The sequence below is a fragment of the Dermacentor silvarum genome, chromosome 4 (genome assembly GCF_013339745.2).
Source record: "Dermacentor silvarum isolate Dsil-2018 chromosome 4, BIME_Dsil_1.4, whole genome shotgun sequence".
In the NCBI taxonomy this organism is placed as follows: domain Eukaryota; kingdom Metazoa; phylum Arthropoda; class Arachnida; order Ixodida; family Ixodidae; genus Dermacentor; species Dermacentor silvarum.
The window spans coordinates 178,878,029-178,903,975 of record NC_051157.2 but is presented as its reverse complement, the minus strand read 5'-3'; the positions used below and the strand labels follow the sequence as shown (position 1 = coordinate 178,903,975).

Below are 25,947 nucleotides of genomic sequence, written 5' to 3'. Positions count from 1 at the left end.
TGTTTCTGAGATCCAAACTGGCATTTGTTAAACGACTACGCCACCACCGTGCTAGGTCACGTGCCTTCGCTACCATTCCCACAAGCGCAATCCTTCGTGCTCGCCGATTGTTTCTAAAGAAGAGGCGCGTACGATGCCTCAGTACCAAAAGTCACTTTGGCGCGTTTGTCTTACTTTAAACGGACACAAAAGCGGAACAAATAATCAGGTTAGACTCTATTGAAAGCTTGCGCTCCTGAAAATAATAGAGTTAGAAAACTCTGGTGTCGTTAATTCGGGATGACACGTAGAATCATAGAAGCAAAAATGAAGGTACAAATTCAATATTTGAATGTTGAGCCAAAACTCTCATGGTGGTAAGTCAGTGTGACGTCATGAATTTTAAAGTATTTTTACGTATTTCGGACGTTGTGGCTGCACTACACCTTTCCGAGACTTGCCACGTTCTGTCCTGGACTGCTTTAGAAATCAATGTAGTACATTTTTACCGATAAAGAAGAGATTAGCTCTAACAGACACCGTCAAAGTACATGACGTCACAAAGTGCTGGTGCGGGAACTTCAAGGTGGTGTCAACCATACGTCTTTCCTTCTTGCCCTACTTGTAGCTTGCAAAGCGCCTTCTCGCGGTAACAGTGGTGTCTTTAGTGTTGTTTAAGGGTAATTTTCTGATACAGGTGAAATAAGGCTTTCTTTGGTGTCCGTTTACGCTGTTTACATCTGGCTACTATGACTCTGCCGTTTATAGTTCCTCCCTGTAGTCGCCATGCCGATCTGCCCTCCTACATGCAGCACCAATCAAAGCGCAGTCGCTGTTAGCACACGCATCCCAAAAACTCGTCACAAGAGGTGACACAAGCTGATTGCACGTGACAAATGTGTGGCATGGGTGGCTCTTCTATGAACGTCTGGGACGCCAACTGCGGTAGCAGGGTATTCGCCAATTTGTATCTGCCGCTTTTCAATGAGCCTACTTACGCCAACTTAAGCCACTGGGATTGTACCGTTGTGTATGTACCGCTCTTCCGTGCACATCTTTGAGGCCGACTTGTGAAGCATGGTATTTGCCATTAGGTACGTGCCACACGTCAAGAAACCTCTTTGATGCCAGCTTGGGTCAATGGGTATGTGTCACTGGTTATGTACCGCCTTTCATAATTATCATTACATAAAACATATTGATGCTGGGTTTACGCGTACGTCATGGAAAATCAAAAGTGTGTATTTATGCAATTTATACAATGGGATATAGCAGCCAAGCCGACTACCAGCTCCTGCAGCGCTTCTTCACCACCTCGTCCTCTTTGCGTTCAAGGCACTGTTGTCGCGTTCATGCGCAAGATCCGCGCAACGTCACTCCCCGGCGGACTATGCACCGTCACGGTGGCTGCTAAGTTTGCGGTGCACTAGTGGAGTGGTAAAGCTTTAGCCGCGACACGTGCACTATATACGTCACTAGGAAGTGACACGTAGGTGTGACTTCCGAGTGACGTGTCGTATGTGTCACTTCCGTGTCACTCCCGGAAGTGGAGTAGGAGATGACGATTAAGGATACAGAGATGTGATCACGTAGTTAACGTCGTTGACCTTTCGAATAACCTTGTAGTGCCCCGTGTAGCAGCTGATGAGCTTCTCGCTCCGGCCTTGGCGACGACAGGGCGACCGCAGTAGAATCAGCTAGAGTTCCAGAAGGATAGTCGACGTCACGGTGCCGGTTGTCGTAGCGTTCTTTCTCGCACACATTCGAAGCACCGAGCCGCGCATGAGCGACTTGGTGAGCCATTTGGGTTCGTGCAGCGACGTCGCGGGCACATTTATTGGGAACTCAAGGAGCCGAAGGAAGCAGTGCGTCGACTGGCAACGCCGGGTGGAGGCCATAGATAAGGAATAACGGCGAATGACCGGCTCTGTCATGACAGAACGAATTGTATACGAATGTAACGTAAGCTAGGCTGGCATCCCGATCGCGATGATCAACAGAGACATACATGGACGGCACATGCGTCAGCGTTCTCTTGCACCACTCGCGTTCACGGTGCAACATTATGTTGCAGGGCCCTACACCTCACTGCTGAGTGAGTTTTCCTCCCTTAGTACTTCACTCGACTGGAATAAACCTGTTGGCGTTCAACTTAACGTTAAACACCCTATCGTGACTCGAGGCTCACCATGTCATGCATCACCCCGTTATGTCGCAAGAGTTCTAGAAGTTTACCATAACCAAACACTACTTTGAACACTTGCTAGGGATTGGTATTGCTCACCCATTGTTAAATATTCACCCCTTCACATTTTGCTGAAAAAGAGTGGCGATTGGCTAGCATACGGAGATAACTCTTCCCTGAAAGCAGCCATGATCCCTCATAGAACTCGCTTCCAAATATTGAGGAGTGTTCTGCTAGTTTTCACGGAGCAAAGTGCTTCCAAAATTGACCTGGCAAAATCCTATCATCAGATTCATTTGCTCGAAGAAGATATTACCAAGACATTATAACTTAGTTCATATTATTTTAATTTTACGGAATTTCAATGGGCTTCAAAAACGTTGCGCAGACATTTCAATGGTTTCTTGGCGTTTTTGACCATAGGATGCAGTTTGTGTTCGCTTATGTCAACCTGGTTGCCAGCTAAACAAAAGGAGCTCCCCTTGAACAAACTCAGCTTCTTTTCAACCGATTTCAAGGCCACGGTCCAGTTAAATTCAGACAAGTACGGATTCGGCATGCAATCTCGGGAGCTTCTAGGCCATATGGGGAGAATGTTGGCATGAAGAATTTGCCTACCGAGATTGAAGCCATTGGAAGCTGACGTTTTTTCGGCGTGTCCACCTTGGCCGATCCAGCTTCTTCGGCAATTCTTCTCGTTTTTCTGTGCTATTCTGGCCGCTCAATCTGGTCATTGTGTACTCTGACATTATGTGCAAGCCATGACAAAACAACTTCCCCTCCATTGCGTTTTGTTCTGTGCATTACTTCCAGTAGGCAAGTCATGCCAATCGGTTGGGCGCTGTAACAGGGGATATTGAAATTGTTCAAAAATTTCAATATTGAAAAAAAATTGAAGAAGTCTGCGACACCACTGGATCAAATACTTATCGACTCAGAACGAAGACGGGTCAGAGTATCCCGAGGTTGGATTTTCTCAGGTTGCTCGGACTGGCCATCAGCGCAAAGGGCAGCAACGTGCAAACGATCATGCGCCTGAGCGCGAAGACCGAGAACATGCTCAGGCTCGTCTCGCGAGTGATGAGCCGGAGGGATTTGATCAGTGAATCCAACCTTCTAAGGATCTACCGCGCCTTCCTCATTAGCCATGTCAACTGCGTGGTTCCCGCGCTAAACTGGTCGCGGTAGGAGGAGAACTGGGTGGACGCACTCATCAGGAAAAGCATTAAACGAGTGCTCGGCATCCCCGTGACGACTAGAACGTGGAATCTGATGCAGCTCGCAGTCCACGACACACTGAGCGGAGTCGTAGAAGCACAGAAAAAGGCGCAGATCATTTGCCTGTCTGCCACCAAGGCCGACCGCCGAATACTCGAGATGGTGGGCCTGGCCGTCATGGCCACGGAGTCGTGCGCCGTCCCCCTCCACCAGGAAGAAAGGGTCGCCTTTCGAGTCTCCACATTCCCGAGGAACGTTCACCGATAACACAACGAGGCCCAGCGAGCAGCCAGGGCCCGAGCACTCATCAAGACTGCCCTGCAGAACCCAGAACTCGCGTCCTTTGTCGACGTGGCGCAGTATCCCGGATGAAACTCGTATGCGGCCATGGTGGTTGACCCCCAAAGCAAGATCCTAAATGCCGCGTCTATCCGACACTCGACGGCGTCCGTCGCAGAGCAAGTCGCAGTGGCGCTGGCTCTGTGCGATCCCGGGCGCACCCAGATCTTCACGAACTCCAGGTCGGCGGCGATGGCCTTTCTCGCCGGTTCGGTCTCGGCAGAAGCTGCGGCGGTGCTGAGGTCCCGCAAGGCAGACACGGCCCGCTGCGTCACCACTTGGTTCCCGGCTCACATGTGCCGGAACGTCTCTCCCGTCTCGATCAACCGCAATGAGCTGGCCCACGACCAGGCGGGATATCTCGTCGACCGCGCCGATCCAAGAGGCCCGGTTTCGTAGGGGACCGACCGGAGCACGGACCCGCTGCTTACTTTCCACGACATCACTGCTCACTACAAGCTGGGACGCAGGCAGTTCCCGGCTCCTCACTCGAATCTCGGCAGACCCCCGGCCCCGGTGAATGCTGCAGACGGGCTCCTTTCCGTATCGATCCAGGCTGAGCCACTTGGCTTCGGGTGTGGATCCCCGCTGCCAAGATTGCGGCGAGGAACGGTCCCCCTTGAACCATATGCTGTGGAAATGTTATGCGTTGCACCACTCACCTTTCAACAGGCAAGAAGACTGGGAAGAAGCTGTCAAGAGCGACGACCTTTTAATCCAGCTTCTGGCTGTCTCAAAGGGCCTTCGACGGGGCGGAAGATCACGGTCTTCCGCCCCGGTGCGGGTGCTGCCCGCTACTACGACAAAGTAGTCCCTTAAGACTAAATAAATTTTCTTGTCTGTCTGTCTGTCTGCAGAAAGTACCGCAATACGAAACTGCTCGCTCGACAGCATACCAACAAGAATAGATGCTGCTTTCAGCGTTGTCCTCTGGTGTCCTTCCGCTGTTCTTCGCTGCTCTATGCAAAGCAAGAGATGCGTGAAAACGCCCGGGAGAAGCTTGGCTTCTTACTTTTTCACAATGGGCATAACAGAATTACCGAATAAAATAAAAATCGCGAGTTAAGCACTGGGCAACGAAGATGACGTTTTCCATCTTGCCCCTCAAGTTTGTTTGTTTATTGAGGTGTCTACAAAACTCCCCACCGTCAAAGGAAGGCAAAAAAATAGTGTATTTTTTTCTTTCATACGGTCGCTTAATTTAATTTAGCGCTCATGAACAACATCTGTTCCCGCACAGAGTTGTTTTGGAACCTGTTCAGCGTGTATGCGCGTGTCAATTTTTGTTTGATTTTTAGGTGACGACACTTACTGCTGTTTTATATACTAGCACTCAGATATATTTAAGCGTTTTAGCAATTATAGCGGGCTGCAAATATTTTGCCAGCGGAATAAAAAAACAAATAGAAACACACGTCATGGGCTGCACCACTACGGCTCTTACCACTTTGCACACAAAGGAAGGAAACCTATGAGGTGACAGCAGTGTGTTCACGAAACTTTTCTTTTGAATTCGCACTGAAAGGGAAACGCTTTCACACGTTAGCATAGGCGTTGAGAAGGAGCATTTATTAATGCCATTGTTTTCCTTCAAAGTTAAGACAGCTCAACAAAATCTCTCACAGCAGGTTATGAAACAAAAAGAAATAAAGAACAGAAGAAATAGTACGTACAACGTCGGTCCCACGTCGCGCGGCGCATCTTCACAATATTTCACCAACTGCATATAGACAGACGACGCCCGCGCAATCTAACTTCAAGCTGTTGCTGCTTCAGCAAGCGGCGCGCTGTTGAATTGCAGGTGCGTTCGCTTTAGTAATCGTTGTGGGATTTCATTACGGTGTCGTATTTTTTAAGTTCTTGGCTTAAAATCTAGATGCCGTACTATATCAAATCAAATCAAAAATTTGTTTACATCACTACGATGCTTGGGAGCTTTGACAAAAGCCATCATACAGGCTTGACTAGAAACAAATACTATGGCAAAGAAGTCCGACACGGCTGTGGACGACACGAATGACGCCGACTGGAAAATGCAACAGCGTAGGCTTAGCCAGTCACACCAGTAACAGCGTCTAGCCCGAGCCCCACTTGCTTAGCACTGGCAATCAGGCTGCGGAGCTCTGCAGGGCGCACTTCTCCGTCATTACATCACGGCGGAGCTATTCGTAGCCTTGGCACAGCTCAATAACACGGGCAACAGTAGAGGGCTCTTCTAAATCAGCATCTGAAACGTGTCCTCGTCGATACCCTTCAATATGTGCTTGATTATATTAAGCTCTTGGTCATTGATGCATGGACCCATTTACAGCAATCGATGACATCTTCGATATAGCTGGCAATAGTTTCACCAGGTTGCTCAGAGCACGACTGCAGACGCTGTTTGGCATGAAGCTTTCGAACAGCAAGGCGGCCAAAGACCTCGCTAAACTTTGTCTTGAACACAGTCCAGGGGTGCTATGCAGGATGCCCCGAGTTTGGCGAAACTCGGGATCTTCACGAGCTCTGGCGACGCCCCAAGATGAAAGAACTAATGGTAACAAGACAAAGTTTGTCCGTCGGCACACCTCCAGTTTCATTGGTTTATCTAGATTCACTCTGGGTGGCCATTATCCCTTGGGCGTTGCCATATGGGCGGTCGACAAACTGGGGCTCATGTGATCATACGGTCGGTGTATGGTCGTGCATTCTTTCACTTGTTTGTCGTTCCACCGAGTGCATTAGAGGCACAAGCAAGTTATCAAATAAATGCATTTAGTACAATGATATTAGTCACATTACCGTAGGGTATAGGTGTTTTAAAGTTTACAAATTGTACACTGAATGTGTATTAGACTAATTTGTAGTTCAATCGTTTCGCGTTATACCACGAGGGCACGCTCGCCCTCCTCTTTCTTCCTCTGGATTGGATTGGCGCGGCTCGCAACGTGCTTGCGCTCCCATTTCCGAGCACAGATTGGTGTGCGCCTGATTTTTACACCGGGCTTTCAACAGATCGCTCGTTGCTCGCGCTAAAGTAAGGCTTCGAGACGAAGGGAGCGTCGGCTAGCGCAGAAGTGGTTTGCCGCGCGCTTACCGTGTAAGCACTCAGGAATGTCGAAAAACACTCATGCAAGGATAAAAAAACTACGCTTTATTTTCTTTTACATTGTGACGCACCTTCATACTGGCTAGCGCCGAGCGATGGCTTCTAACAACCGCAGGAAAGAGTCTTTATACTGGGTAGCCCCAGCGATCCGTGGCTTCTAACAAACGCAAGAAACGGTTTTTGCAGCGCACGTGGCCATTGAGTGCCACCACATCATCCCAAGTGGGACTCCAGCATCAGTGCAGTTACTCTGTACCCACTGCTGACGAGGTGGCGCTTCACTTTTTGACAATAACTTTCTATTTTTTGCGTGTGAACGCCCGTGTTGGTTTCCACTAAGTGCACGCTGTGGTTAACTGTCTCTCAATGCAGATTGAGGCATAGCCCCGTTAGCATCCACTGAATTTGGGATACAGTTGTATGCGGCCAATTCGTCACTATGAATAATGGTCCCCGGTTGAGGATTGGCTGCAATAATGGCGCCTAGCGTCGCCGCCTTTCTTCGGTCGACCTTGAAAGTCGCAGCACCCCTCTGGTCGCGCGGAACATGCCGAAGACCCATGGGCCATCACGTTTCACACCGCCGTAATTTTGGCGGCTCGGCAAAAAGTTTTCGCCCGACATTAGGCGGCCTCGATTGTACTTTTGCTCGCCGCGAAGAAGGCACTCGTCAATTTGCGCTGTCTTCCCGGGGCCACCGAGTGGAGCTCGCGCCAGCAGCTCGTCCCTCGAGACCTTACGGGGGTAGCTCCTCCAGTCGGCGATGGCGTGCTCCGATAGAGAAAACAAGTCTACGGTGTCTTTCAACATCCATATGTCTACGCTTTTGCTCACGCAGTACGTGAGCCAAATCATTTGCCGCCTGGAGAGGTGGTCGTTCGGACGGCCGAGGCGGTCCGTGTTGGCGCAGTAACTTCCTTCGCCTCTCTGCCCGTGCCGTGCAGCGGTACCGTGTACCTGCCACAACTGATTTCGGCACCTGTTGCACCGGAAGGCAGCCCGGCGTCCATTCTGAGTCTTCCAATATAATGTGACAACTTCGCCTGCTCAGGTTGGCTGGTCCGGGTTGAACCCCAGGTGCTCGCAGGTGCTCCAGTACGCCAATGACGACGCCGGACCTGGCCTGGGGCTGGGGCGCGGTGGACGAGCTTGCTTGAAACAGGAGAGAGCCGAAGCGATAGCACGAACTATTCCTCCGCAGCCTAGTCACACCAGTCTACGCTGGGAAACCATAATTTGCCCGCCACCCTACCTCCGCAGACGACGGCCTTCGCCTAACTCGTCACACAGCCAGCGCACTCACGTTTTGGAAAGGCAAAAATGACGTTGAAACTCTACGTGGGACATGTAGGTGAACGGGTCCAGATGGTCATATTGACGCTTGCTGCCGTTGGATGCGATTGCACAGGCTGCTGCTGCCGCCACCATGTTCCCGAGTTCAACTCGAGGGGGGTTTCGCGATGTACGAGTTTGGCCCGAGTTCGCGTGTCAATCAAAACCACACGTCACGCCCCGCGCGAGGCATGTAACTCTCGTGCGCGCGCCCGCCACGGTTGGGCCACGCCCAACTTATTTTCCGGCAACAGCGACGTGGTGCGGAACTGAGAGGCATCAACAATCTTGACCGCCGACAGAAAATACGCACAGCGCACTGTCATCGGTGATGCACTGTAACTGAGAACTACTATCAAAAACAAAGCGGCGACTTTCGCTGGCTCATGCATCTATTTTCTTAGGCTGTGATGGCCCCACAACATGGTTCATTGTCTGCACTGTAGCGACGTAGCGCACAGCAAATAATTATCGGAACGACACTGTAGCTGCTTGCAAGGCGTCGATGCGCCGTGGTGGATGACGATGCTGAGCAGTGCGTAGTGTTTTGCAACGTGAAGGTATCGCAGCTGTTGTTTGAGATGGCTGCTCTGTCATCGGTGGTGTATCGGATCTGCAGTGTCGCAAACACGGTCAGTGCCGAGAAACGCTTGCTTTTTAATACCCAGTGCGATGACATTTCTTCATCACAAGCACGGCACACTAAATAGTTGCAACCCTTTCTTGCGTTCGAAGTTTAATTTCCTAACTGCACACAGGAGCCATCACCCGCCAAAATGCGATTGCTGCGCTGTCGTTACTATATCTATCTGCAATCACTGTTAGCTCAGCAGCAGAGGCAATCGGCAAGCACATTGGAGAGAACCACACACTCAAACTCTGCGTATACATGCGAACGGAGGCACCTTCACTGGGAAAGCGATGACAAGCGATGAATTATGTCACTGGGCAGCGCGCTCTTCTTTGCAATGCATCGCGGAGGCTTCCCGCTCGCAGATAAACGGGCGCATTTTCACTGTGCTGCGTCACTACGGACCCTAGAATACCGCACAGCCATTTTGCAGTGACAGCCGTTGCTCCCGTCGTTTCAGTTGGTAAAGCGGCGGCCTTAATAGCCTCCTAAGTGAAGCACCTGCGGTGAACAACCATGCCGTAGCGCTGCGTGGCCATTCCCCTAATAGTCAGGAAATGGAAAGATCACTGTCATGACTGACTTTATCAATGATTAGAGTGTCTCGATGCGCGCGGGCATCAAGGCATCCTGTCAAGGAAAGCACTGCAGTGCCCCTGGCGACTGCTCACCGTATGAACTCCCTCGTGCGTGCGACGCTCTAAAATGTATCCGCGTGTAAGCTTTCGCCTCACTGTCGCCACTCGCGGCAAAAAAGTGCAAAATTTAATAATTCGCTCGATCTCTGTTTGTTATCAAACATTTATGGCATTCGAAACGAAAAACAGATACTTCAAGAAATAAAGTGTTTCTTGTTTTATTTGTTGTATTTGAACGTAATCGAATGAGGGAAAGTGTAGGCGCAACAATGCACCATATGTGCCCTGTTCGCATTCGACGGAGGATAGAAAGATAATGCTCGAAAGAGGAGGCACGCCCTTTACGCGCCCTAGAAAGGCGTGGCAAGTGGCTCACAGCAAGTGTGCAGATAGACAGCGGTACAGTCACGGTATTGCTAATTGGTGATAATACGTTGATAACAATACGCGGCGCTGGCGCGTTTTGCTGCGCAGTCTTCTGTGCTTGAAGCACGGAATCACTGTGCCGCGCAGGGTGCGCTCATGTTGTCATACGCGGCTTTATCTCGACATTTCTTTTTGCCTGCTGTTCTTGCACGCTCCTTGCTATCTCCGTTCACTGACTGCCATCGAGCAAACTCGGGTGAAACTCGTGCGAACGAGAAACTCGGCGCATCCTGCATAGCACCCCAGCTTGGGATTTCGCTTTCGTAGTTCTGAAACTACAAGTGGGCACTGCCGGTGAGGTAAAAAAGGTACGGTGGTGATATCACATGATGCCATCCCATTGGTTGTTCACATTGACGCGTTCATAAGATGAGAGCTTCCAACGTCGTGGTCGTCAGTGCCGCTGAAGATGGGAGGGTCCGCTGACGGAGTGTGCCGGGGCATACGGAGGACTGGGGAGCAGGTGGTGGTGAGCTCGTGGTGCTGTCGGTGGTCATGATGGCAGGGAGAGTCCAGCTGCGCAATTCCAGGATTACAAGAGAGCCAGAAAACCTCCATCAATTATGACAAAGTCCGACACGGCTGTGGAAGACACGAATAACGCCGACTGCTAGACGTAACAGAGTAGGCTAGGCCAGTTACAGCAGGAACAACGTGTAGCCCGAGACCCATTTGCGTAGCGCTGGCGGTCCGTCTGCGGAGTTCTGCATGATGCTCTTCTTCTTCATTACAATACAAACAATTGGTCTTCTGTGCACTTTCCATACATATTGGTGCAAAGACGTGACAATGGCCAGGATTTCTGCAAGAGGAGCACAAACAGAAGAAGACAAGAATAATAATAGCACTAATGAGCGTTTATAAAGTGAGGCTAAAAATTAGTAACCCTTCTTTTGTCGAGGAAATGGGGGTAAGCGAAGTTTGTCGTGTGTTTCTTCGGTGTTCCTGCGAACGAATTGCACTGACGAGTACCACGTTGTGCTCGAACCACAACCGATCACGCGCACTGCAGCTGGCTCCATAGTTCCGGTTCAGGAACATTGAAACCTGGACGTCGCGATAGGGAAATTGGCGCTAGCATTGCCCAGGCGTGCACCGCCGTTGTCGGCTTCCGGGAGAGATAGAGGACGCTGACGTTTGAACTCAACATCGCGCTCCCGCAACTCGGGGTCCGCGGCTCTTCGCTGACGTTTCGCCTGGGCTCTCGAAAGCCCTCACGCTAGAATCGGCACGTCCACGACGAGCCCTTTCCAGAGCGCGTTCATTCTGGGTGGATTTCTATGAAATTGCTTCAAAACTTAATCTGTCCGTTACGTACGAGTAAGAGAATGAATGGCTCATACCCCCGTAAGCGCAGCCTTAAGGCTGTTTCACATGGTGCGATTTTGCAGTGCGATTTCCGCAGATTCGGAATTCGCAACCACCGTTTCACATGGTGCGATGTCAACAATGCGACTGATGCGACGCCCAGCGTTGCTTCCTGCCAGATTTTGTCCCACACGCCGCATAAATTCTTTTATTGTAATGAAAAAAACATGCACGTTATAATATAATTGACCTCTCTTTTTAAGGACCAAGTAGTACGGGCGTTTTGTAATTTAAAAACGCTTCAAAGCTTAATTTGTTTTGGAGTGCGCAACAGCGGTTTGTGAAGTTCAATACGAGGAGAAATGGCGGGCGTAAACAGCTGTTCGCAGGTGGTCGTTCAGTGATGTGTGCTGTCTCGTGTGTGTTTTATGCCTGTGTCGTTCTTCCTGCGGTACAACAAATTACAAGAGGACCTATCAACAAGCCCCTATAGCTGTTGTCATCGCGTATGCAGTATTCGGAATTCGGCTGCAGCGAAGTCGTCATGCCAACGCAGACACCCTCGCGCTACCCGTGCTTAACGTCAGCTTCTGAAAAAAGGATGTGTGTGTATTGCTCGTGATTGCGCATAAGCGGTTCCTGCTCCTAGCAATATTCTTGCACCAAACGTAGCAGCAAGCACCAACCCACAAGTTAACGTCTGCCCCTGAAGGAAGCCGCAAATGATCTGTGTGTAATTACTGAACGTGCAATGGGATTTGTGTTGTGAATGTTTATCTTAGCGCCAGCCTGGTTCGTCCGTCTCGGTACGAGTGCTGTAATTATTCATGCAAGTGCTCTCTAGATATTTCGAAAGGCGTAAAAGCCGACACCACATTTTTTGGGAGCTGCAGTCACTTGTGTACGTAGTATCGTATCATGCTGACAGACATGGGCCTCGTCTATTTTCTCGTCCTGTTTCTTGCACTGTTAGTGTGCTGTGAATCTCTATCAAGAAGCTTAATTTAATATGCTGCAGTACGTAGCGCAGCCGCGTAGCCCCACGGCTAACATTAAAATACCTTGTTAGGAGTACGTTTGTTTAATAACAAAATTGAACGCTAAAATTTTGTATTCATAGTGGCAAGTGTGAAGTAAGAAGCTATCGAAACTATCCGCTAATAGCATACATGTGGTTCTACCTGCTTGAACACATTATCTTAAAAGAGGCTGAAAACCACAGATAACCAAAACATACGCAACTGGAGCAGGCACTATGGTTCCTTTCCTGGAAATGAAAGTCAGCATCCCAGTCTGTTAAGCTAGTCATGTACTTAACCTATATTAGACCAATGTTAGAGCATGCTAACTGGAGCCATTTCAAACTAGGTTATTTGACCAAAATAAGAAAGTGCAAGGAAAGTGACCAGTTACAGTCTAATCTGGTATTCCCGAACCGATTGCATTAGCAAAACTTTATGCCTCCCTGAATCGCCTGCATTAACCCAATGCTGAAAACAGGGGAAGCTGATTCCCTTTCTTGCTGTTGAAAAGCTGCTAGAATCTCAACTACAGACTAATGTTCTGAGACAAAGTGAGGGGCACTGACAATATCGCTATAATCTTTTGTGTGAGCCTTCACCTTGAACGAAAATGGAATAAAAATATTTACCTTTGCAAGCCTCACAATCCAAACATCCTCAAAATTTTGAGGAGCCACATAAAATTTTTGAGATAAAGACTATAAAAAGTGTGCCTAAGTGCAAGTGCACACTAAACACACTTGAGTGGTTGATTGGCCAGCTGCGAATGCAAAAGCGTCCATAGCTGCTACCTCGAGGTGACTGCTAGGTTGCACGTGTGTTTCTCCTATAGCCCATGTACATGGCAAGGGGAATGGTTATAAGTAGTCCTGTGCTTTTTCTTTTTTTTTTCAATAGGTGGTGGCTAGCTGATTTAATCTGTTTATGTATTTATCATTTGTGCACATCTTATGTGCATGTGTTTGTATCATGTTCTGATTGTTATACGTACAGTGATGCGAGCATCTTTTTTAATATATTGCACTACAGTCATTTATTCAACTTTGTGTTGAAATGTACAAAATGTGGCCACTCAGTAATGGCCAGGACAGCCAACAGGATTGGCAAAAAATGTGATGCAGATCCGATACACTTGCTTGAATCGATATGAGGCGAAGCTTTCACACAACCGTCAGTTGAACTCTAGAAAACTAACTGCAGTGTTTACAGTTGTCCTTATTTCACCCGATGCAACACGTACTCATAGGCGATGTTTGCGTATTCACCGCACAGGTCACATAATGTAATCTATACATAGCACGGTGAACTCACTCAAACGTCGGCTCACTAAGACTTCGAACTAACCATGAGTCTGAGTTCGTTTGAGCCTGACTGAGTAGAATTTTCGAGAATACGAGCAAGAGCAAGCACAGTTGAGTAAACTTTTAGTGAATGTTGTCATGTGGTAGTCAGGGAAAGCTCATCCGAGTATAATTTTAGTGAATATGAGTCAAAGCAACCTCGGCAAGTAGATTTTTGGTGAATATGACGCAGTGCAAGCTCACCTGAGTAGAATTTTGATGAATATAAGTCAGATCAAGCTTGACTAAGTGAATATTTGGTGATTATGACTAGGTGCAAGCTTGCCTGAGTAGAATCTTTGTGAATATTAGTCAGATCAAGCTCAGCCGAGTATAATTTTGGTGAATATGAGTCAGAGCAAGCTCGGATAAGTAGAATTTTGGTGAATATGACTCTGAGCAAGCTCGACTGAGTAATGATGGGAAATGGTTATACGAGTTTATGCAGTAAGTGGAGACTCATTAGCAACATTGCCTCCATCTTGATGGGCAATACCTACGCCTCGTGATGAGTCTGCACACTTCATGAGCTGTGGACATGCAAGACCCACCCAAATTTGAAAAGATACTATCATTCACACGAAGGAATGCAACCGGCTGACTTCACTGCACCATTTTGATCTGCTTTTGTTTAATCTGTTATCTAAGACTTATAAAAATCAGATGTCTGCCTGCTTTTCGCATTATTGCATGTGTTTTACAGGAAGTAGAGACAGAGAAGCAAGAAAAGGCAAGGATGTTTATGGCTCAGTAGTTTCTTAGAGTACTGCGATATGTTACAACCAGCATAAACAAAAGTAATTGGATGCACTGAAGTAAGCGAAATGTGCAATTACCTTTTAATGTGAGGGTTAATGCAGATGCAGTAAGGATACAAAGTCTGCAACACACTGAAGGTTTTTTTGGTTTTTTTATTGAGGAGAAAATTATGCATCAGGAAAATGAGAAAAAAACTGCTTAAATATTGTTTCGAAAACTAATTGGCAATACTGTTTATTCCCAGTCAAAGCGTTAAATATGCTATTGTAGAACATTCATTACGATATCCAGTTTGCACGTTTGCTTTGCGTCTCGCGGCGGAAGTAACAGAACCTTGAAATGAGATAATTCATTGGGGAAAATGCGCATAAAAGCCCAAACCAACCGACTGCAACTAAATGGTCGCGCGTATAGCGTGACCTATTGACCATAGCATTTGTCCGTAGTTGCATATTTTTTTAATTGTTCAGTCCGTAAAAGCATACCGCGCTAAAACTGTGGCGTTTTCGTATATCGCGAGTTGTCTCCAGAACCAGAAAATTGGGACGACATCCGAAGGCCATGCCTTCCCGTGAGGCACACCTGTAGTATTTACCAACTCGCAGCGCGTGTGAATAACGGAAAATCATGCAAAAGTACGTACTATCAGCACCCGAAGCCAACCTAAAAAACAGCGTCGCCAGATTAGCAAAGTATCGTGTCAACAAACGCATACAAATCACAGAACCGAATCTGACCTACGAGTTTTTATTTGCACTGTTCGCGTGTCGGCGCTGATGTTACGTACCGATTGCGCAATCCAAGGCTCCACTCAATTAGTTGCACGGTTCGAGTTGTTGAGCCAATATAATCGCTGCGACGTTGCGACGCTGCGACCAACCGGTTGGTCGCAGCCGAAAATCGCACTGCATTATCGCACCATGTGAAACGGCCTTTACCGGTACGACGACAGAACAGAAGGGAAATTCAACACTGGGATGATTAGCGGCAACGCAGCCAGCTGTGGAAGCACACGACGACGACGAACGCGGGAGAAGTGGCACGAGCGCGTGCCGACCACCTGTGCAGCTCTGAGAGCAGATGGGTTTCTAACAGCGAAGCTGTGTTAGGCCGGCCGTAATTTGTGGTTCGTATCAAGAAACTATTACGAAATAAAAGAAAATAAACTTTCTCACCGAGGCGGTACTCGAACCCGTGTACCCACGGTCCCAAGGCGAGCGTCGTAACCACTAGGCTATACAGCCACTTCATTTTTGAACATGGTATTTATTACAATGAATGAAATGTATGTACAGGAACTACTTACAATAACATGAGCACCAGGTGAACATAAGTAATCAGACGCCAACGAGCAGTCCATATAAAGAAAACGCCATACACAGCACCACCATCCATCACAACAAAAGCTTGAAAGGTGAAGTTAAACACCTAATCAAAAGTGGATACCAATCCGACTGACATTCTTCTTGGTTGTAAATGTCCTTTAAGTGCATGATCATCTGAGCGAAATGCGATCTTGAGGAAATTGTTCTTTCTGCATTTCGGTCTTGCATACGAGTTTTCCATAGGCAATGCACGCCTATGAATGAAAACATATCGAATGTTTCATCATCACACGGAGAAACAAGATATCGGATACTGTGAGAATTTAGATCGAAATATTTTTGGAAATTTTTATGGATAACATCCCAAAATAAAATGGCATATTTAAAACAATAAAACAGTGTTCAATGGTTTCAGGCACGTCACAAAGACGACAGTTGATTGACGAAACGAAAACATTCTTTTTATGCAGCCATGTTTTAATGAGCAAGGTTTCAGTGTGTAATTGGTAAAAAAATGTTTTTGCAGAAAGGGAAACTGGCATTTTGCGTTCTTGCAAGCACATCATGTCCTGAAAATCTGTTGTATACGGATCGATAAAACGGTGGTGGGAACAACATCGATAATAAATCTTTGTAAACATGTTTTCGCGACAAAGTGAACTAATAATCTTTAGAAAGGCGAGCAATCAAAAAAGAAATAGAAAAATAAACTTCACGCCATAAACCCCTTAGACAAGGTCCAGAAAATGAATTTCAGGACACCGCCAATTCTGGCAGGACATGAACCCGGTTAACCTGCAAGAAAGCTCGTAATACCGGATGAGAGCTATCCCGAAAAAAGAGAAAGCCACGTTTGCAGAACTTGCATTTATGCGAACCATATGATTACGTTCGAGCGTCGTCATCTTCGTCCACAGTTGGCGCGTTCGCACGCTCGTGCTCTGCGAGGTGAAGAAGAGGTTTTGCGCGCTTTGCTCGGGAGAGAGATAAAGAAAAAGAGAGCGAGCGAGAGAGAGAAAGACACGCATTCCGGAGCGGGTCTGCTGGAACGTGTTGTCGGCATTGCAACGCGGTGGAACGCGGTGTCGGAATTGCAACGCGGTGTCCGTGTTGCAAGCAAGGAGGTTTAATACATAATTTGCTGCAAGCTGCGCTAGGCAACGCGCAGTGACCGTCGTAAGTCCGAGACGCGGGAAAATAAATTATCATCATCATGAGTAATAAGATGAAAAGTTTGCGCGCAGTTCCGGAAAATGCTGGGCTACGATCGCTCAGCTTCGCTGCAAGGTTAAACGTTTTTTTAGCGTTACATGGCTGGCGCAGGCCACCGTATTCAAGCTTCGCTTGAAAAAGACCTTACAATATTTGGTACACGATACGACTGTAAATAACCAACTAGGCATGTCAATCATCGCACGAGTTGTTTAGCAGCATATGCAAATTGCAACGCCATGTTCCTTAGGCATAGCTTCTCATCGGATGTTGCATACATAAATGAGCAGTACGTGTATTATGAGTACGTTGTCTATCTTAGGAATGCGTTCCGATTGGAATAGTATCGTCGGTGTAGTGTAGTGTTATATAATGCTACAATTGGAAGGAGGCGAAGTACCCTCAGGACATCCTGAGAGTGGGCACGCCTGTTGAAGATTACGAATGTTTCTAAACTCAGACGATTTAGGTTTTAAAAGGGTGACGCGCTCCATTCCAGGCGACATTAGTTAGAGATAGACGAAAACAGTGAAATATATCAAGTACTTATTTACGTAATGCAGCATGAAGTGGCGAAATCTTGAAAGTATGCCTAGCATTGAAAGCTTACTGTCATGACGATATGAGCATTCAAGCGAAGGTGTTCTTCGAAGATTATTTCAGCTTTTGCCGTGGTAACCGTCAGGATTGGTGACGATCCAATCATTACATGAAGATAAGGAGCGTAATAAAGGTTGTTACGGGCTCTAAAACTACAGCTTTAGTTGTATTTGTATTTATTCTCAACGAATTTGCAGCCGACCAATCGGTAAGTACTTTTAAACAATTTGTGGTTAGAGCTGTAGGATATTACAACTATTTACAAGTACGGCGAGTAGCGCAGGCGTAACAGCAGCCAGCCAAGATGGCGAGGATCTGCCCACGGCGGATTTAGCGTCCGTGATCAGCCTCTACCTCTTCTTCATCGGTACCGGCCTAATGCTGTAATTCTCGGCCTTTTGGCTAAAATCAAAGTCTTCTTCTGTGGTGGCGCATTACCCCTCTGGGCGGAAACACTCGCACCATCCGGGCAGGTCAGAGTGCAGCATCAGCGGACGGGTTCTATCGCTTTAGTCTAGCAACGTGAACTACGTCAGTCTGGACCGGCGCAGATGGCAACACTGGCTTTGCCGGTGCAATCTCATACGTCACGTCGGTAACTTGGTGCAGAACGCGAAAAGGACCGCGGTAGTAGGGTATAAGGTTCGCTGAGAGACCAACGCGTCGAGTTGACGACCAGGGGAGCACTAAGGATCCAGGAGCGTAATATGCATCGTTGTGACGGCAATCGTAACGGATCTTCTATGATACCTGCGACATCGTAAGGCGGTCGCACGCGATATGACGCGCAGCGCTCGCCCTTGCGATAGCATGTGGCGCGTACTCCGATGGTTGTTGTGGAGCGGCTGGCAGTAAAGCATCCAAGGCTAGTTTAGGTTCTCGGCGAAAAAGAAGAAAAAACGGTGAACAACCTGCCTTATCATGGCGTGACGAATAATAGGCGATTATAACAAAGGGACTGGGAGCTTACCACTGTCGTTGAAAAGAAAAGTGTACAATCATTGCATTCCACCGCTTCTAACATATGGGGCAGAAACTTGGAGGTTTGGAGAAACTTGGAGCTCGAGAACAAGTTAAGGACCGCACAAAGAGCGATGGAACGAAAAATCTCAGGAGTAACCTTAAGAGACAGGAAGAGAGCGGAGTGGATCAGAGAACAAAAGGGGGTAGACGATATTCTAGTTGACATTAAGCGGAAGAAATGGAGCTGGGCAGGCCATGTAATGCGTAGGATGGATAACCGGTGGAGCATTAGGGTTACAGAATGGATACCAAGAGAAGGGAAGCGCAGTCGAGGACGGCAGAAAGTCAGGTGGGATGATGAGGTTAGGAAATTCGCAGGCGCAAGTTGGAATACGCTAGCGCAAGACAGGGGTAATGGAGATCGCAGGGAGAGGCCTTCGTCCTGCAGTGGACATAAATATAGGCTGATGATGATGATGATGATGATGATGATGATAACAAAGGGTAATGTAGAATCCCAGTGGCGGTGGTCGGCGGAAACGTACATGGAGATCATGTCGGTTATGGTGCGATTCAGGCGTTCAGTGAGGCCGTTTGTCTGAAGGTGATAGGCGGAGGTGACGGTGTTTTGTAGAAGGTCATCGATGACACGGGACAAGAAGTAAGGATCACGATCTCTGAGCAGTTGACGAGGAGCTCCGTGATGCAGAATCGCATCGTGGAGAAGGAAGTCAGCAATATCGGCAGCACAGATACTTGGAAGTGCGCGCGTAATAGCATAACGCGTGGCATAGTCTGTGGTGACAGCTAACCGATTGTTCCCTGATGCTGATGTACGGAAAGGTCCGAGCAAATCGAGGCCGACGCGGAAGAACGGCTTGACTGGGACAACGATAGGCTGAAGAAGGCCGGCGGGAAGCGTTGGTGGTATCTTGCGTCGCTGGCACAGTTCGCGGCTGCCAAGATACTTCTGTACGGATAAAGCCCTGACCAAAAGAAACGCCGCCGCACGTGATCATAAGTGCGCGTTACACCAAGATGGCCTGCTGTAGGTTTGTAGTGAAGCTGCTGGAGCACAGTAGAACGCATGTGGGTGGGCACCACCAGCAAGTGCTCATGGCCTTCGGGGCATACACTATGTCGGTATAAAGTGCCATTATGTAAGGTAAACATCAGGAGCGACTCGGTCAGAAGCCCCGGAACTGAGACGGTCGATGATGGAACATTGCGCCGGATCACGCCGCTATTCATGGCCGAAATTAAGAAACTGAGATATAGAAAGAACACACATCGTTTCAAGGTTGGTGCTGTCGGGTGGATCCATGGGATGACGGGACAGGCAGTCCGCATCCTGATGTAATTTGCCAGACTTGCGCATGACGGAAAACGAGTACTCTTGTAATTGCAAAGCCCAGCGTCCGAGATGGCCTGTAGGATCTTTCAGCGAGGAAAGCCAGCAGAGCGCACGGTGGTCAGTCACAACCCTGAAGAGGTGGCCAAAGAGGTACGGCCCATATTTAAGACATGGCTCAAACAAGCACGAGGCATTCACGCTCGGTAATTGAGTAATATCGTTCCGGGGCACAGAGCAGGTGGCTGGCGTACGCTATGACGTAGTCACGACCATGCTGGCGCCGGGCAAGAATGGCTCCGATTGCGTACCCACTGGCATCCGTCGGCACTTCCGTAAAAGCAGATGGGTCGAAGTGCGCGTATCCGTCGAAGACGGCGGATAAGCGCAGAAAATGCATGAGATTCTCTGTGGCCCCGGAAGAAAGGCGTATCTTTCTTGAGAAGTTCAATGGGGGGGGGGGGGGGTGACGGGCGATGTCAGCGAAATTTTGGAAAATGCGACGAAAGTAGGAACATACATAAGCCAGTGAAGGGAGCGAACGTCTTTGGTTGTGCAAGGTACAGGGAAATGCTGCACGGCGCCAATTTTTTCTGGGTTAGGTCGGATTCTTGCACCATTAACAAGGTGACCGAGCACTGTTATTTCGCGGCGACCGAAGTGGCTCTTGGATGAGTCAAGCTAAAGACCGGCGCTGCGGAACACTTGGAGAATGGCCGACAGGCTCTGAATATGGCTGGCAAATGTCGTTGAGAAAACAATAATTTCATCCAGGTAACATAAGCAGGTGGAGCATTTCAAGCCACGAAGCAGCGAATCCATCATGCGCTCAAATGTGGCTGGCGCATTCCATAGACCGAAGGGTATAACTTTAAATTGATATAGCCCGTCAGGTGTCACAAATTTGGCCTTGTTGCGGTCCATAGGATCCACGGCAACCTGCCAATAGCTGCACCGCAGGTCGATGGACGAAAAATAACTCGCTGCGTGGAGGCAGTCGAGGGCATCATCTATCCGTGGCAACGGATATACGCCCTTCTTAGTGATCTTGTTCAGATGTCTGTAATCGACCACAAATGCCAGGTGCTGTCCTTTTTCTTGAAGAGCACAACTGGAGATGCCCATGGGCTAGACAAAGGTTCTATAATGTCTTTTGCCGCCATCTTGTCGACTTCTGTTTGTATAATCGCCCGTTCAGCAGCAGAAACGCGATACGGACGGCGATGAGGGTTTGCGTCGCCGGTTTCGATTCGGTGCATGACAACCGTTGTCTGGCCGAGTGGGTGGTTGTTGAAGTCTAGCCGCCCAGTTATTTTGATTCGTGAACATGAACCAACGAAACTTAGAGACTTAGATAAATTATCAGGCGCAGCCGCCCAGCACATGGCTGTGATGGGCAACGTCCTTTTCCTGTAATTTCAGGGAAACCGATAACTGGCTTCGCTACAAATGTTGCACTAGCTGTATAAGAAGCGGGTTTATCGTGAGCAGAAACGGGGAATTTTTGTAAATAAGAAAGGCTACTATCATCATCATGATTCACAGAAGCTGACCCCCCCATCCCCCCTCCTGAAAAAAACCTGGAGCCGCCCCTGCGTAGGGGTAAAGCACTGGGCTTGGAATCTGTAGGTCGGAGGACTGAATCCTTCAAATTGCAATTTTTATTGTATTAAAATGCTCTTTGTTCCTTTCTGTATTTTAAAAACTATATACGGTAGCCAGGCAGCGCGTATGTCTCGCTCTACAGCGACATTTCCACCAGTACCCCGCGCCCAGCGCCTCCCAGTAGGCCGCACCTTGCCAGCGTCCCAGTATCCAGTGCGCGACACTGGGCCCATAATCAGGCATGGTACTGGGCACTGCATACTGAGTTTTGCAACAGGGTCGCCTCCCAACACTAACGGCAATTTGTTCTCGTTTATGAAAACCATATAAGTATGAAAGAAATGCATGCAGGAAGGCGTTAAGGGAACGGTAAGCTACCGGTAAAGCTAGTGCGCCTGACCACTCATTAGTAGGGCTGCTGATGCTATTCCGCCAGAGCGTCTGTCATCAGCGAAGTGGCCAATACTTAATCACACCTGAAGGACAATAACAGCGCGAGAACAGTTCAGGGAACGCAAGTGAGAGATAGCAAGTGCAATAATCTGTGAGGTGATCATTTGGTTATACTTAAATTTGGCGCTGAGCCGTGCTCCCTCAAGGGCTGCAGAAGATAGCGCCAACCTTTCCCTTTCCCTCAAGAACCACTTATCATCATCATCATGGTGATACTTAAAGTCGGAGAACGGCAGAAAAACAGCGCCCAGATGGAATTAAACCCCTGACCCTCAACTTGCCGATCACGTTTGTGCTCCGTCTTCACGGGACAGGCATGTATGACGTGATTCGCAGAATTTCAGTCTGCATGCTCGAAGCGAGAATCCAACGCGAACGCAGCAACCACAGTGCGCATTCGTGGGGTGCGTGGAACTTCATCATTTTAGAGGAACAGCACATGTACCGTAGCTTCGTTTTTAGGGGCGAAGCTCCTTATGGCGGCACCCGTTCCGTCCCCGTCGTAGTAGTAGTAGTAGTGTGTAACAAGTCTGAGAAAAATTAGAAAAAAATTCCGAAGTTGTGTCCGTAGCGCGGATTCGAACCAGGGACCCCTCGCTTCCGAGCGTGCGGCGTTAGCCCACTACGCCACGAAGCGGACATGGACAAACGCACCACGATGGCTATAAATACCCAACATTAACGAAAGGCCGCGTTTCTAGCGCGTTTCTAACGCGTTTGTGCTAGCGCGTTACGGCCCGTGTAAGAAGCTGGTGTAAGACGCTGTGGCCTCTCCACCTTACCTTCAACGCGTTTCGAACGCGCTGCCCAAAGCGGTGGCAAGTCAAGTTCAAGTCAAGGAGCGTTTATGAATACGGGGGGTATACTCTCTCAGCAGTCATGTGATGGCGTCGGCAAACGCGGTGCACGTTCCGGCATGTGTAAATGGCTGCGTAAGACGCTGTGGCCGCTCCCCCTTACTAGAGAGTACTGCACGTTTCTAACGCGTTTGTGCTAGCGTCCCCTTAAGCGGGAGATCCGATGATTCCCTCCGGAGCTTCGCCCACTCATCATCATTCACCTCGTGGATCTGCTGTCATTTTTTTCACATCATAGGCGCGTTCTTTCCGACGCAACAAATATGCGGGGCTTTACTGCATGTGCCAGGTTGTTTCAGGCTTCAGTCGAAAACTCGAGAGCGTTTGAGCAATTCTTTAAGGTACTAAGCTCAGATTTTAAGCACACGTCGCCGCGAAAAGAGGGTCCGCAAGTGTTTCGGTTTCCCAGTGGTAAGCCTTTTTAGAATTCCTTTCGGACCGATATTCAGTGGTAAAAAAAACCGGCGGGCGTGGCTTCGTTGATTCGAAGCGGCACATTGAAGTTCGCTTTTCATTAATCAGTGGACGATGAAGGCGAGGATTGAATTTTATGGAGTCCTGAATAGCCAATCGACGACGATCGCTGAGCTGCACTAGGCCGCACACGTCCTTCATGACTGTGACTCGGGGAAGGTGGCTGACGCTGCCAGTGTTGCCAGATCACTGTGCATTTTGAATATGCGCTAATACAAAGTAGGTTTCCGCTTGACCTTGTCCTTCGAGAAGCATGGCGTGAGCATAAAAATATATAAAAATAAAGCTGCACGCCCGTGCGCAGCCATTAATAACAATAATAAAAAAATTCGTGCTACGATACCAGCTGCGATGTTTCCGGTAAAAGCGGGTGCTCCGAATAATTGCAATGGTGGTTAGTTAGAAAATGTTCATATGTCGGCGCCGCTGCGAAGCTTTAGAACAACTTCGGTGTCGGGACAGGGGCTCCCATCCTACATCACCTATTTAGAGCTATGTTACGCCCCAGTGCACTCACAGATACAAACTGATTACATGCTTAATGAAGAGAAATTAAGCATCCACTAAAACTTGGAAGTATCGCTGCAACGTGCTCTATTGCATCGGTGTTGGAAATATGGATAACTCTAGCGTTCTATAAATGTGCAGGTGACGCTGGCTACTACGACGACGACGGCCGGCTGTACATCGTCGAGCGGTTGAAGCAGCTCATCAAATGCATGGATAATCAGGTGGCTCCTACGGAACTGGAAGAACTGCTTTTACGAGAACACTCCGCTGACGTCGCCGAGGTATCCGTGGTTGGCCTTCCACATCCTGAGTACGGAGAGGCTCCGGCGGCTGCCGTAGTGCTCACGCAAGAAGGTCGTACAAAGAATCCCGAGCTCCTCGCCACGAGTATGAAGGCTACCGTGGAAAGTGAGTGCGCTACCATGAATAAGGTCGGCTGTGTCTCCTAGGGTTTCCAGTAATCTGCGCCGAATGCTAAAAGACCTCTTTCATCGCTTTTCCTATACTGCTTAGGAGCGAAACAGTGTTTATTTGGTGCTCAGTCAAGAATGAACAATGGCGAAAAACTGGACAACAAATGAAACATTTAAACAATACTTTTGTGACTGAAGGACTCAAGATAACTTAGCATTCAAAAAATATCAAGGCTGGTATCAAATTAATCGATCGCCGAATTCGGTCACCAAGCAGGATGTTCTTCCATCAGCTAAAGTCAATCACGTGGTGGCGGTGGGAGTTCTCGCGCAATTATTCTCATGTGTAACCGAATTAGGTCCGAATCAATTCAGAAAGGCAGCCACATTCGCACTTTAGCAAATTTTACTCTTAATCCCTCCTCACGCTTAACCAGACACACCCACTATTGGTATATCCCCCGGCCGCGAACAAATTATGGACTGCAACTATTACAGTATTGTCTTCCGAGCACACTAAATAAGTTTAAACTAACAGATGAAGGTTTACGCACGTTATCAAAAAACGCTATTTTAACTATGATATCTTGAATTTTTGTGCTTTAATGATGAAAATTGTTTTGAATTAGTCTGTATGAGCTTGAAGAAAAAAAGCCATTGCTTGAAATTGTTCTCTGTGAGCTTGTTTCCGTTGCTGTCGTTGTAAGCAGGGGGTGGCGGGGCTAGTCAAGCTGCTAAAAAACAGCTTTTTTCCTGCTATCCTCACCATTTATGTACATTTTTGTCTGTATTGATGTGCCAAAATGGTGAAATAAAGCACATATCAAATATCAAAATAAATGTGCTAGCCCTATCCATTGTTTAGTGAAAAATAAAGGGGACATATCTCGTATATCCCACTGTAGGAGAAAGCTGCAAAGGAAACCCATACTTCTTTCTCAGAAAGAAAACTTCACAGTTGATGAAAAATTCGTCCTATTGCGGGGATCCCAGTCGGAACCAGCACCTTTCCTATGCGGTCGCCCTACCATCTGAGCTAACCAGGAAGCCAGCTCATATAGGTTTTCATTGTACCTTCGTGCGACAGTCGGGCGCGTGAAATTATTTCCTTTCACGAACGTTCCATGCATCTTGGGGGCTTCCGCAAAACTGATTTGCCGTACATAGAGAGCACGTTTATTAGATGTGAACGTAATAAACACACAGCGTTTGTACACAGATTTCGTGAAACCATAAGGAAAAGTAGTCGACAAGTGCACTTTTCACTTCCTTGCTCGACCATTGCTTCTGAAGGCTGTTTTCAGTACTGATATGACGTGACTAGATGACAGGTACCTCCCTGCCGGGATCACGAAATGGGTATGGTCTCAGGCCGGCTTCACGCTTGGGTTGATTCTCATGAATCAAAAGAGTGATGGACATAGATGGTCTAGCCACTGGCCTCTTGCACGCCGCAGGCGTTCTGAGAATCGGGTGCTCAACCCATCTGGACACGCAGGAACGATTCGGTGGGCACTTCGGAGCTGCAAGAGATATACAGTAGAAGAGCTGCGTTTTTAAGCAAGCAGTGGTACCCTCTAGACCATGCATGTGGTGCTCTCTATAAAATGGTGATTTTCAACCGTCTGAGCTAAACCATCATAGTATACTGTGAACGGGCCATAACCCTTTGAGGCACAATGACAATCACCGTATCTCATACACGTTCAGGTAATGGAACCGTAACAACCGACAAAAATTGTAAATATCTAAATGCGAGCGTGTATTACAAGTCATTACACAAGGTTCCATGGCAGCTAGATTAGTTCAGTAAGCGCAGACGAGGGCTTCTTTCGCAATGCTCTAATGTTTTGGAATTAATGCTCTAAGTTCTTTTGGAAATATTTTTCACGCGATTGGGGGCTTTCAATGAGAAACCT

General features: G+C 48.1%; 1 protein-coding gene across 2 annotated transcripts in view; it reads left to right on the top strand.

Moving 5' to 3' along the window:
• The window catches only part of LOC119449070 (probable 4-coumarate--CoA ligase 3), a 193,951-nt gene that overhangs the window by 98,076 nt on the left and 69,928 nt on the right, over positions 1–25,947 (top strand). For both annotated transcript variants that reach the window (XM_049666240.1, XM_049666239.1), the window contains exon 8: positions 23,754–24,023. In XM_049666240.1, coding sequence (XP_049522197.1) covers positions 23,754–24,023 — 270 coding nt within the window. The remainder of the gene's footprint in view (positions 1–23,753; positions 24,024–25,947) is intronic.